The 14,226-nt window shown below is 31.8% G+C and overlaps 2 protein-coding genes across 4 annotated transcripts; one reads left to right on the top strand and one right to left on the bottom strand.

Moving 5' to 3' along the window:
• Nucleotides 1-30: 30 nt before the first annotated feature.
• Nucleotides 31-1,838, bottom strand: LOC106330104. The gene is made up of 2 exons (XM_013768654.1): nt 106-1,838; nt 31-49 (listed from the first exon to the last, which is right to left on the bottom strand). Exons 1-2 carry the CDS (start codon nt 1,836-1,838, stop codon nt 31-33), a joined length of 1,752 nt encoding a protein of 583 aa, XP_013624108.1.
• A 6,741-nt stretch (nt 1,839-8,579) lies between these two features.
• Nucleotides 8,580-12,875, top strand: LOC106336180. Of its 3 annotated transcripts, none has more exons than XM_013774929.1 (7): nt 8,580-9,174; nt 9,656-9,856; nt 9,973-10,043; nt 10,166-11,303; nt 11,375-11,517; nt 11,619-11,799; nt 11,882-12,875. In XM_013774929.1, exons 2-7 carry the CDS (start codon nt 9,718-9,720, stop codon nt 12,472-12,474), a joined length of 2,265 nt encoding a protein of 754 aa, XP_013630383.1. In that variant the 5' UTR covers nt 8,580-9,174; nt 9,656-9,717; the 3' UTR covers nt 12,475-12,875. The 3 variants fall into 3 exon arrangements, with proteins under 3 accessions (XP_013630383.1, XP_013630381.1, XP_013630384.1); XM_013774927.1 differs by having other exon boundaries at nt 8,581-9,174; nt 9,656-9,859; XM_013774930.1 differs by having other exon boundaries at nt 8,583-9,174; nt 9,656-9,859; nt 11,387-11,517.
• Nucleotides 12,876-14,226: the final 1,351 nt, after the last annotated feature.

Raw genomic sequence — 14,226 nt, 5'->3', positions numbered from 1 at the left:
GCAAATCTTTTGCCTTTCTCGGTTCTCCTTTCAATCTTTTTCTCCACATCTATGGTAAGAGGATGATTATGCTTTGAAATCTTTTTCTTACGGTTATAAAACCACCGAGTCAGCATTTCTCTGATACTGTCCAACAAGGGAATGATTGGATACTCTCTCGGCGAACGCAAAGCAGAGTTGATGGATTCGGCAGGGTTTGTTGTCCTTATGTCATATCTATATCCAGAGAATTGACATCTTGCCCACTTTTGGACTTCAGCATCCCTTAGGTATTTTCCAATTGTCGGACTGATATTACACACATTAGCAAATATCTTTTCAAACTCAGCAACTCTATAAACCTTGGACGCCTTTGCAACCAACCCAACAAGTCCTTTCCCATGGTAATATGTTACCACATTATTCAACAAATGATGAATGCAAATACCATGTTTAGCTGTTGGATACACAGTCTCAAGCGCCTTAGCAATGGCCGCATGTCTATCCGAAATGAAAGCCAAATGATGATCATCAGCAATGACACTATTTAGTTGTCTCATAAACCATTCCCAAGAATTTTCATTCTCTGAGTCGACTACTCCGAATGCAAGAGGATACAAATTAGAATTTCCGTCTACAGCAGTTGCAACCAATAGAACTCCTTTGTATTTGTTCTTCAGAAAAGTGCCATCAACCACAATAACCCTCCTTATGACTCTGTTAAATCCTCGTAGCGATTGCCCAAATGCAATAAACAGGTACCGAAATCTCCCTTTGCTGTCAATCTCATACGATGAATGTGTTCCCGGATTAGCCTCTCTGAGCATGTGCAAGTATTTCGGTATTTTTCCATAACTTCTCTCTGGTATACCTCTAACAGCATTAACCGCATATTCACGAGCATCCCATGCTAAAGATTTCGTGATCTCACAGCCATGATCCATAAGCATAATCTGTATTATATCATTGCATTTCGGCCCTTCCTTAACCCCTTCATACCTATGCATAATCAGACTGCCTATAGTTTTGGCCGAAGCAGTCCTACCCGGTTTGGTTTTGTTTGAAGGTGCACATGTATGTTCACCGACATACTTTTTGATAATGAAATATTCAGAATCCTGCAAACACTCTGCTCGAACACACCAATTGCATGCATTATCCTCACATCTAACGTACCAAAGTTGTCTATCCGTTTTGATAACCTCATAGTGAAAGTTATGCTTCATTGCACATATCTCGAAAGTCGCCTTCAACAAAGTTTTGTTCTCAAACAATTGTCCCTTCTTAACAACATTGAGCACAGAAAACTTTGACATCTTATGTACGTCCTCTTTGGCCGAGATCATGGTATCGGCATGATAGGCATCCTCATCAACTTCGACTCTTCTAATCTTTTCTTTCTTTTCCTCGCACTGCCTCTCAACAAACACAGGAGCTGGTTCATTCCCCCTATCAACCGAGTTTCCCTCCTCTTGAGCAGTAGTTGAATCAGCTGGCGACTTGTTAAGATCAAAGTCTGGTTCATTCAGATTCTCAACTTTGGCTTTAGATGTTACACACAATCGAGTAGAAACACACTTTTGAACAAAACAAACAAAATTCTGAAGCTGTCGATCATTTGCAATGATCACAGGCGGACAAGTTGATGTATTGATCAACTCATTAGGTAGATAACTCAACTCCAAATCGGGTAAGCTATCTTCTTCCATATCAAAATCTTCCAAAACCATTCTTTTAAAATCCTCTAAGGTAGAAGTTGATTCCAATAACAGTAGCCTAGCCCCTCTCTCATCAGCCGTAAAAACCCATCCCGTGGTTGCTCCAAACTCCCAAACACCACATGTTGTATAGATATGCATCATAGAACAAGAGTTTGTAAAAATCACAAGACAAACTATAGAGAAATTATTGGAAAATCATAGATTGGTGAAGAAGAACATTCAAAATCGATTTTTTTTTTAATTTTTCACGAACCAAATCAATGAAAACACGTTTTAGGAAGTTAGAATATTTTGAGAATATTTTAAAAACTGCAACTTCCTTAATTTTCGAAAATTCAGTTTTTTTATCCGTAGAAGGCACCTTCTACACTGTGTAGAACATAACAAAATTCCAGAATGTAATTTCTACACTATGTGGACGTTCGTATATGTTTTAGATTTTGCATTCCTGATAACTTAGAATACTCAATAAAAGTAGAAACAGTTTTCTGAATAAAAGTAGCGATCATTACAAATAGTAGAATACGTATTCCCCATATTTAGAATTATAGTAAAAAGTAGTTTGTACGTTCTAAAACAAGTAGATGGATGTGTTCATTCTAGAATTCATTTTCTACTTACCCGTTTTGTGTAGAAACAGAATTCTACTTTTAGTAGAACGTAATTTAAAAATATTATTTATTATGTTTTTCAACCCAAAAAAAATATGTGTTTGTGTAAATGGGTGTTTTATTAATTGTTTATATTTTTAATAATTTTTCTGATTCATATAACTATTTATTTCATTAATTTTAACATATGGAAAGGGTAAAACGGAGAAAAAATGGACAAAAAAAGATTTATACCATAGGGACAACTATGCTGTTTTCTTGTTCTCTTTTAGCAATTTTCTCAAGTTTTAACTAGCACTTTAAACCTTGAAAGTGACATTTTTATCATAACAAACCTCCAAGTTAACTAGGTGACCTGTACTATTCATTTTGTGATGACGTGTCGGTTTTTTATTTTTTATTTTTTCTTTTAAATAAAAAATAAAATACATAGAAAATTTAAAAAAATTCGAAAAAACGAAAAAATCGAAAAAATAAAAAAAATTAAAATTTCAAAAAAATATAAAAATAACATTTCAAAATTAAAAATAAAATAAATATTTTTAAAAATTAATCCAACTATACACCAATAAGTATATATAATATAATAACTTGAATGGTGATTCTAGATTCTGGTTTATGGTTTTTGATTTTTTTTAAAAAAAATTGATTTATTAATACTTAACTTGTTAAATTTTCAAAATTAATCCTATTATTGGTATTATTTATTAAAATGATATTTATTTTAGTAATTTTAAGTTTGTTTAAAAAGAAATTAACTTATAAGTGAAGTTCTTAAAAATAGTAAATAACTTTGAAATTAAATAAATAACTAATCAAACTGTAGATAAACTAAAATATATGTTACTTATCTAAGAAGCTCCACTCATACCAAAACCTAACATATACAAATCCAAAAGCATACCTCTCTATCTCTTAATTATATTTCAAACTAACTTACAGTATTTTATTTAAGGTCAAAAACATTTTAAGTGGCCTATGAGATATTTTATAGTTTCACAAAAATTTAATAAGTTAAGTATTAATAAATCAAAAATTAAAAAAAATCAAAAAAAAAAAAAAAAACAGAATCTAGTATCACCATTCAAGTTATTATATTATATATATATATATATTTATTGGTTTATAATTGGATTAATTTTTTTAAATATTTTATTTTATTTTTAATTTTGAAATTTTATTTTTATATTTTTTGAATTTTTCAAATAAATTGACTTTTTCGAATTTTTTCAAATTTTCTATGTATTTTATTTTTATTTTTTAGAAAAAAGAAAAAAAAAGAAAGAAACCGATACGTCATCACAAAATGAATAGAAACCTCGTTGACTTGGTAAACAAGTAAACCTCATTGGAGGTTTGTTATGATAAAAATGTCGCTTTCCAGGTTTAAAGTGCTAGTCAAAAACGTTCAGTGTTTAAAGTGCGAGAATGTGACACTCTCAGGGTTTAAAATGTGATTTCCCCCAAAGTATTCTAATGCATTTTATGATAGAAAAATTCCTGGAAGAGTCTTTCAGAAAGTCTTCCGAAATCTTATGCCCAAAGTAGTACAAAGGGATGATGTCAAGTGGAGGCAAAACTTCTCTATGTCAAGGAATGATATCTAGCTCCATGTATAATAGTTTTGTTTATGGTATGTTTTATGACATGTATGTGTACTCTTTTGATTGTGAATTCTTTTGTAAACTTGAAGAGATGTTAATGAAAATTATTTGGTAAATATGTTCATGTTTTGCAAAAAATACTTGACATTATTGAAGTTATTGATACAACATGTCAAAAAAGTTTTTAACCTTTCTACCTACTCGTAACAAAACATAACAACACAAAAACTTAATCAAATTTACTAAAACTAAGAGTGAAGACTTCTCAAGAAAACTATGTCAAATTCACAAAAGATCAAAACTGAATTTTAAATGAAAATTGAAATTTTAAATCTTATGGAAGTTAAAAATTATATCTTATGATCTAAGAAGACACATTAAACCACATGACTTGATATTTTTGAAGTTATTTAACACTTTTGAAAGTAAAAAAAAAACATATCTTGAAGTTACTTAGCACTGAAAAATTCTTCTCGGATTAGCTAGAAACATTAGTAAACATGAATATTTGTAACTTCATAATTATCATCAAATAAGTTATGATTTTCTTATATGCAAGAGTCACAATATTGACTAATATGTAAGAATTAATAAGAAAATATTAAAAAATCATTTTAATTGTAGAGAAAATGAAAGTTTATTAGGAAATCTTCCATTTAGGTGATTTTTGCAAATGTCAAATTTACAAAGGAAGACTTCTAGAGAAATCTACTCTACAACATACATCTTGAGAAGTTTTCCTTTGCAAATATTAACTTATTTTTGTATTTAAAAGTTTCTCTAAAATACCAGAAAAAACTTCTCAACTAACTTGTTTAGAAAGTCAAATATCTGCAAAATTTTGGTTTACTGAAAAACTAACTTGTTTATCTGAGAAGACTTTTCGATTTTTCTAGAAGATTTATCTGATAAGCAAGTTAGTTTTTCAATTGATACATACACTGATAAGTGATAATATACATACACATATTACATAGAGTATTGTCCCTGACTGAATTAAGCTGCTTTAAGGAGACTCGATAGAACTAACCGATCATGGTCAAAATCTACTCGATTACATTTTTTTTTAAACGTATGGTTTCGACTTTTGCTAGGCGATAGATGAAAATCAAGACAACGTGGGCTAATTAGTTCTGTCGGACAATTTTTCCTTAAAGCGCTCGTCTTTATCAGCAAACCCTACATAAAATAGTATGTATGACCCATGACTGAATTAAGTTGGAAGACTTCATCAGCAAACCTTAATAGAGATGGTTAAAAAAAATCACTCCCTCCGTTCTCAATATAAGATGTTTTAAATAAAACATGTTTATTAAAAAAATTACTTTTTATCTAAAAAATATTATTAAAACTATAAATTAAAAACTATTTAATCAATTACAAAATAAAACTATTAAATTTGATTCACAGATTTTGATATAGTTAAAAGAACCAAGAAATATGAAAACATTTTACATATTGAAACATAAAATTTCTTTTAAACATCTTACATTTAGGAACAGATGGAATATATTTTATGAGAATGGCATAGAACGACGTCGTAGTGAGGATTCTTAAAAAGAGTTGGTCAATGAAATGAAAATATAATGGCGTTGGTTGAAAGTTGATATTGTAGTAATCATCCCAAAAGAATGACGTGTTCTCCGTTTCCATAAGCAGCCATGCGAGACCCTCAATGACGACGCCCAATTCCTTTTCCAACCTTTTATTCTCTAATTGTTACGGGACTTACGGTCAATGTTCTAAAAATTTCTAAACGGTAGCTAGGCACTTTATAGAAGACTACCGACTAAGCAGATTATATGAGACCTAGTCAAGGCCTAGGCGTCAGCAAATTATTGATTTATTTTATATATTTTATACATTTATATGGCTTATTTTAGTTTTTAAATTTAATTATAAAATTATTGTGATGAATTATCAAAATTAGATATACAAAAAAGAATTAGACAAATTTGCATATTTGTAATAATATTATTTCTTAATTTAACATATTTAGATAAATGTAGATCGATTTAAACAATTTTTAACCGATTTAAAACAATTTAAACCAATTTGAATCAGTATAAATTATATTTTTAAAAAAAAATTCGTACAGTACTGAGTTGCTGCCTAGGCTGGGTTTAGAACGTCTCCAAAAGACATTTTATAACTTCAAATATGAAGTTTTTTCCTCTCCAAAAAGAAATTTGAAGTTTTGAGGAGTGAAACTCTATATTTGAAGTTTCACTACTCAAAACTTCAAATTTGAAGTTTCGTATTTTTATTTGCATTTTGGTCCCTATAATCACACATCACTTTTATGATTCATAAATATTTTCTCGTTTATTGTTTTAATCCTTAAAAAAATTATATCTCATATATATTTTAAATTTGTTTGCAGATTTTAAATTTTACACATAAAATTAAATAAAACTTAAAAACAAGATTTAAAATATTTTAAGCTAGATTTAGACAACAATAACTATACAAAAAACTTAACAAAAAGATTTTTAAAACATTATATGAAAACATAACTATTACAACATCACTAATAGTCTGGTAAGTTTGATTTGGAACCTTCAAATTTTCAAATATTGTCCAAATTTTTTGTGTAATTGATGATCGTTGTTTTTGTTGTTTTTGATGTCATTTTTCGGACAATTCTTTCTTTTTCATATTGAATATATTCACGAGTATTAATATTATCAAAAAAAGAAATTAGTCTTTTAGCAATATTTTATGTTTCTCTTTTACTTTTTTTGTTCCGATCTATTATATTTACAAGTATCAATATTACCAGATTTCAATAACTTTTAGCTCGTAATCTACAAAGTTAAAATGAAGAGAGCCATTTTTACTTCGAAATGCATTAATAGATCATATATGCATTACGAAAATCATTTTGTGAAATAATATGATATTTTGTTTGAAGTTTAATATTAATTAAGTTATTTTTATTTAAATTTTTTTATTTAATAGAATATTTTATTAATTAATATCGTTGTAATATGTTTATATATGTGCTAGTTATTTACGAAAGTTTTATGAATTCAAATTAGTTATGACAAATATAAATGACCATATTATAAAATATAAATATTTTTGAAGTTGAGTTTGAAGTTTTGGTTTTGGAAAAAAACACATTTAAACTTCAAATATAGAGTTTTGGAATCTTCAAAATATAATTCCTTCGGACATTCTCTTAGCGTTGGTTTTCAGAACCTTGGTTACAGTATCCTCTATCTTTTTTACTTTGATCAATTCAAGCCTCTTTTTGCCTGTCTCTCTTCTCCACAGAATCTATTTCACTGCCATTACTTCTCAAATTCAGAGCTCTAAGAAAGAGAGAGATGAGGGATCAATTATTTACTAACCAGTGACCAGGCTAATGATGAAGGCACTTGAAAAACTCTGAGAACACTTTTCTTCTATGTAAAGCTTCTGCCTCTCTCTATAGAGATGGGCCCATAAGAAATCTCCTTTTTTTCCAACTGTGTACCTTTTTCTTCTGTGGAGGGAGCTTAATGCCACATGACGTTGTTGGGTTGTAAAATTCGAATAAAGCTTCCACCTTTTACTTATTATTATTTCTCTCTCTCACACTTTTTCTTTGCCTTTTGCCCAATAGAGAGAATCCTCTCTCCATGAAAACTAATGCTTTTGTCGGTTCATCGATAGATAAGACACTCAATTGAATATTTTCTCTTTGTTTTGTCAAAAGATGCCCACTAAGAAATAGAATTTTTTTATATCTAGAAGCACTTTCTCACATTCAATTTGCACTACAAGACACTTATCACTTAAGACACACTTTCTTTTGTTAAAAAAACTCTTATGACTCTAAAAATTTATAGAAAATAAAAGAGAATAATTTTAAGCTAAGATTTGCATTAAAATAGATGTGGTTGTTGATCCATCAATACCACTCATAGATTAGATACTTTTAGTTGTCCATATATAAATGATAAACTAGTTGTGGACATGAACATCTTAACAAAATTATAAACTAGTTGTGGACATGGACAATATTCATTCGATTTCATTCATCATCTCGGGATCTAAATTCAATTCTAATCAAAATTACATCCATCCACATCATGACAAAGCGCAAATTCCTTAGATCAGAAATCTCTGACATGCAAGATCTATTACTCTCCGACAAAAGGTAAACGCTTCTTCGATTTTTCTCTCCGCTCATACTCACAATATCATCTCTTTCTCATCTTGATTGAAGTTTAACTGTAGATAATTTATCAATTGAGCTGAAGAAACCAAGTGTTTGTATTGGAGATAACAGATTTCGTGTCCACGTTTTATGGTATAATTTAGTAACATGAGTCCATGTCCACGTATTGTTGTATAGTTTTATAGAATCAAAATAGAGAGTTTGTCCACTTATGTACTATAAATACATTAACATCACATATCCACACATTACTCATCACTCATCCACACATCACCCGTCCACAAATCACCCAACCACACATCACTCGTTCACAAATCACTCATCCACAACTGTCCTTTCCATTAAAGGCAAAATTGTCCACAATATGTTGCTGGCTCACAACAAAGTGTGTCACATGTTAGAAGTAGGCCTAGTTAGAAATGTCTCTAGGTGTAATACAAAATCAAAAAGTGTTTCTTAGCGTAATCTAACTCTAAGAAATATCTCTCTTTATTTGAATGTATGAACAGTATTGTAAAGTTTTCATTTTTTGTTTGGTTGAACCAACTTTCCCAAAATTGAATACTATCTTTTGTTTTGGGTTGTTGATCAACTCATGAAAATTAAAAGCTCAGATTTTCTGATTCATCATCAAAGCTTTTCCACCTTGGTATGATTAAGGAAGCTTGGTTTCTGGACAAAACCTAGAAAAGTTGTCAGATCAACAATGTGGTTGGAGATTAAAGCGTCAAGATACGCCAGCTCTTGTCCTTTCCTCTCTCTCTTTCTGAAGTTTTATAAGCTTGAGAAAACTGATCTAGAGACCATTCGCTTTAGTGTTTAACCTATCTCTCTCTCTCGCCTTGCCTTGAAAGATATCCCAAATATTTTCTTCTTTCTCTTTTTTTTCTTTCTTCACAACCGTTTTGTCCGGCGATCAAAACTAGTCCAGGCCATGCTTTTAAGAGAAACCCTGTCTGAATCTTGGCATCAAATAAACGTTTTGGAGCTAGTTTGAGGATTACTTCTGCTTTGCAACTTGGGAGACTTTTTGTTTATGGCTGTTGCCCTCCAGAGAAGTTTGGAATTTAAGAAGTTCAGAAGAATCTAAGGTACTTTTTACTCTGTAGTCTCTTCTGAAAGGGAAAGGTATCTGATCTTACTCCATAAGTCATGTGACTAGTTTCTCTATATCATCATCATCATGCTTTCCTTTGGTCACAATTGATATTTGCCTAATCAAACCAGTAGAGTGTAAAAGGAAGTTTGATTTGGATTGTAGAAAGTGGTTAGATGATCCTTTACTTCTTATTAATTTATTCCTCAAGAATTCCATTGGAGTGTTTCACAAGGATAATATTCAATTGTGGAACTTTTTGGGCCTTGTTATTGTTTTGTTTGTTTCTCAAGGATCTGAGATTGTTTAAAAAGTACATAAGTACAATTTACAAGACTTGTTATTTTCTAGATATATGAACTCCATATGTTACCACCCTTCTGTGTGGTGTTTCCTGTCTTATTTTTTTCTGCTGCTTAATAGTTTTCTTGTTGTTTCTTCTTCTTCTTCTTCTTCTTCTTCTTCTTCTTCTTCAGCTTATCCTGATTGATTAAGAAAGGAGCATTTAAAAAAAAACTGAATAAACCATAAGAAAGCCATGGCCAAGAAGAAAACTCGACGTCGTGCAGATGCTGGACAGGAGAGGGATCATTTAGGTTGCATGTGGGGATTTATGAATATGTTTACTTTCCGCCATGGACCACTCTCTCACAAGCTCCTTTTCGAACCAAAGCATGGTAGTTGTATTATTACCCAACTGCATTTTCTTTTCTTTTTTTGGTTTTTCATTACATTAGAAAGAGTTTTTTTTTTTTTTTGTTGTGGTTAACAGTTGTGTTAATTGTTCCATCAGCTGCTGGAAGTCCTAGGAACAATGAACTTGACAAGTCCAAATGCCGTGGCAAAGGACCTGAAGAAACCCATGTAAGCTTTTAGTTTAACCTTATATTATTATAAAACATCCTTAAAACTTTTTTTTGTTTCTTTTGGTCTTGTTGAGAGTGTCTTGTGGATTAATCTAAGTTTCTCCTTAAACTGTTAAAAAGGTTGGTGAAGAACGCAATGTCACGATCACGATTATAAAGCCAAGTGTGAAGAAACTCATAGCAGAAGAGTTGCTCATCGACAAGGAAATCAAGAAGCAGAGGGAGCAGAATGCTGAAACAGGACAGTTGTCAGACTCTGAACTCGAAGGAAGAAGAAGGAAAAACCATAGGAGAAAAAACAAGACTCGCAAGAACAGCTGCGGTGATTTTAGCCATCTTTTAAACACAGCTGCTGAAAGTGAAGAGCCTAAAGTTAATCGCAGAGCAAAGAAGGGCTCTGAGAGAAGTCTTGACATTGATAATATGGTCGAAGAGTTCTGTTCTGAGTTACATCGCAGAAGCCGTGCAAAGAATGGGATGTTGAACCACAAACACGGCCAAGAAGGTTATAAAGAAAAGCTGAGGGAGTTGGTCAAGTTTTTAATCAGTCAGAAGCTTTTACATGGAGAAACTAGTGAAATCCTTACATCCAAGGACTTGATGGAAGTGTTTCAGATTCTTGGATCAGATGAGGATTTGTTTCTCAAACTTCTGCAAGATCCAGAGATACTTGTGCCAAGACAGAAAGGAGAAGAAAGCTTGAGCTTGTTTGAGAGAACACAAGAAGTAGAGAAAGAAGCTTCAGACCATATTTTCATACTGAAGCCAAGATCAGCAAGCTTTTCACCTGATTCTCATTTGATGAGAAACAAAATAGAGAAGGAGAGAAACAGCAGTTCACATTTCTTTCTTTCAGAGATCAAGAGGAAGCTGAAACAAGCAATCAGAAAGGAGCAGCGTGAGAGAGGGTTTCCTAAAAATGTGCCAACTAAAGATCATTTCTTTCTCGAGCGGATGGCAAAGCCTTCATCAAAATCTCAGAAGAACAAAAATGAAGACGATAGAAAGCAAAAGGTGTCTAACATTTATGTAGAGGCCAGGAAACATCTGTCTGAGATGTTAATGTTAAACAATGGAGATGTAGATTCAAACACAACGACCAGACAGATTCAAAACAGCAGCCTGGGAAATATTCTCTCCCTTCCTGACTACTTGTCTCCTCTAAGCAGCCCATGGGAAAAGAGAGAAACTCATGTGAGCCTACCAAACCATGCAATAAAAAATAATGATCTTGAGGATGGAACTGCTAACACTGCAGGTAAATATTATTTGTGTCTTATTGTGAATTCTTTTTTTCAAGAATAGAGAGTTAATTAATCTAATAACCAGCCAATGTTTCAGGTTCTGAAGATGATGTAATGATTACCAATGAGATAGATATAGTTCCAGAGGAAGCAATCCCTACTTTGGTTGGTGACTTACCCAGAGCTGAAGCTCATGATGAACAGATAGATGGTATAATCTCAAAACAGGCAAGTCATTTTGATTAATCAGCACTATAATATATTATCTTCTTCTTCTTCTTTTTAATGGACTTTGAATTGAAGAAATTGCTGCTTTGTTTCTTCTACAGGCTTCTGATGAAGAGAGACAACCACCAGTGTCTTCCTCTGTGGCATCACCATCTCACTGTTTAGCTAAAAGTGCGGAGGACTGCAAATCAGCTATTCCGGAATGGTCAAGCCCAGTATCAGTTCTTGAGCCACTCTTCATTGAAGATGATATAAGCCCACCAAAAATGCGATCTCAGTCTGGTATGTTAAAAAACATGATCCCATCTCATCCATCTACTACTGAACTTGGATTCTAGTAATTAATTAGCAAACATTGACTCAGATGAAGAAGAAGCACAAGTGCAACCATGGTGTATCCACTTCGATGATAAAGAATATTCTGTCAAAACCATCACAAGTGACAAAGAAGTGGTGTTCAAGTACGTAAGATCTGTCTTGGACGCTGTTGTCTCGGATTTTGAAGAGCTCTATCTCAAGGCGCAATTCTCTGACCAGCTTCTTGAACCGTCACTGATCAGCAACATACCATTCTCTCCAAACCAGCTTTGTCATGACCATGAGCTCCTCTTTGACTGCATCAACGAAGTTATCATGGAGCTCTGCTGTTGCCCTCCATGGGCTTCGTTTGTTGCACCAAGAACCCGAGTCTTCTCTACCGTCAAAAGCATCGTTCACGAGGTTCAAGAAACGGTCTACTGGCATCTCTTGCCATTGCCACTCCCTCACGCGCTGGATCAAATAGTTAGGAAAGATTTGGCTAAACCTGGAAACTGGTTAGACATCAGATGTGACATTGACTGCATTGGCTTTGAAACTAGTGAACTGATTCTCGAGGAATTACTTGAAGAGCTGCTCACTCTAAACTGCCTCAACAACGCTGAACACTCTCTGGTTTTAGCTGAGTTTGAAGACTGATGAGAGCATCCTTGTTTTATAAAAGGTCATGAAAAGTGAAAACTCTCACCATTGTTAACTTTCATTAGCGCATAACCATGTAGATACTTTGTATTACTTAATAACTCTCATAGAGCTGCGACGGTTGAGAGAGAGAGAAGAGATCCTTTTAAGATCAGCCTGGAGACTGTTTGTGGTGGGGCCATTATAGAATCACTTTCAAAGACAGGACCATTGCCATTGGTCTCTTCTTCTTTTAGGGTATATAATATATCTAGAATATATTTATTTGTAATTTGAGTGTTTGTGTGTTTGTATGTTGAGATGCAGATAGATGTGGTAGTGTTTCGTTCTCGTTGATTTATTTGTGTGTAATATTTTCAGAAGTTGACATAACAAGGTATCATTGATTAAGAGTGTGATCTGGGCGGTGACAATTTTAGTCCTTTTATTTATTTATGAAAATTAAAAAGATATACACAACACAATATTGGTGAATTGATAGAAAGAGTAAATTAAAAGTTGAGATTGGCTGGACGATAGCGTAAAGTTTTTAGCAAAGAGAAAGAAACAGGCATGACACAAACCTCTCGAGATTTTACTCAATATGAAGAAATGAAGGATCATGATATATATATGTATAAAATTTTGGATAATGTTTTGGGGTTGTTGCACTTTATGCCCTACTTTAGTGGATAACATTTTTTGTTGATGGGATATGGTTACGTGGACACAATGGATAGTACACCTGATAATCAGATGAATTGTACGTAAGCTACCCAAACTGAATGAACTTCATATACAAACTAATTAGTAAGTAACTGAATGTTTGGTTTTCTAGTCACTGGTGAAATTTTGTTTCTGCATAAGTTAACATTTCTAATTTATTAAAATACTTAATTCTAAATGAAAAATTAGATTTTATTCATTAAAATCTTTAAAACCCTTGCCAGAAACAAACGTTTGTAAACTTAAAACTTGTATATCCGAACTGAAGAAATTTTTTATTCTTGTTTATATTATTAATATTTAAACGGTAATGGATTAACAAATATTGTGGAAATAAGTTACTGTAAAAAAATTAGAGTAAAATACAATAAATAACAAAATATAAATATTTTTTTTGCAAACAAAGTCCTGGAAACTAAAAAACAGCAGCTACTCATATTGAAAAAGTTAGTTGAATAGATTGTTTCTCTCTTTCCAGATTTCGTGTTTGAGTATGTGTGCAGAAGAAATACAAAATAAATGCAAGTAATTTATTATGCATATTGTTCTGCATCTACTTACCATTCAACATAGTAATTGCATAACAAAAATAAATTATAAAATAACAACAATCTCAGATTAAACTATGCATTAGTTGTTGATCTGCATAAAAAATATGAAATGAAAATAGGATGAGAGAATGCTAAGGGACAATGAGATATCTAAGTGTATTTTCTATTTTCTCTTTTAGTTGCTTATAAGTTATAAGTAGTCTCTGTTCGCAAAAAAAAAAAGGTTGTTATAAGTAGTCTTATTTAACATACTTTATTTATTTTCAAACTAAACACAAATTCTTTCATACATAAGGTTTAATATTTTCACTCACTATTATCTGTTTTATGTAAACATTTATTTATAAAATGATATATAAACACATATATTATCCTTTATAAATATGTTTATAAAAACTATGTATATTTAGTTTATATATTCATAACTAATTTTACACAATAAATATTAAATTTAATAAATATATTATAAACATGCACTGAATTGTATCTTATG

This window comes from Brassica oleracea, chromosome C3, assembly GCF_000695525.1.
Source record: "Brassica oleracea var. oleracea cultivar TO1000 chromosome C3, BOL, whole genome shotgun sequence".
Taxonomy (NCBI): domain Eukaryota; kingdom Viridiplantae; phylum Streptophyta; class Magnoliopsida; order Brassicales; family Brassicaceae; genus Brassica; species Brassica oleracea.
This window is presented reverse-complemented; position numbering and strand designations above follow the sequence as displayed.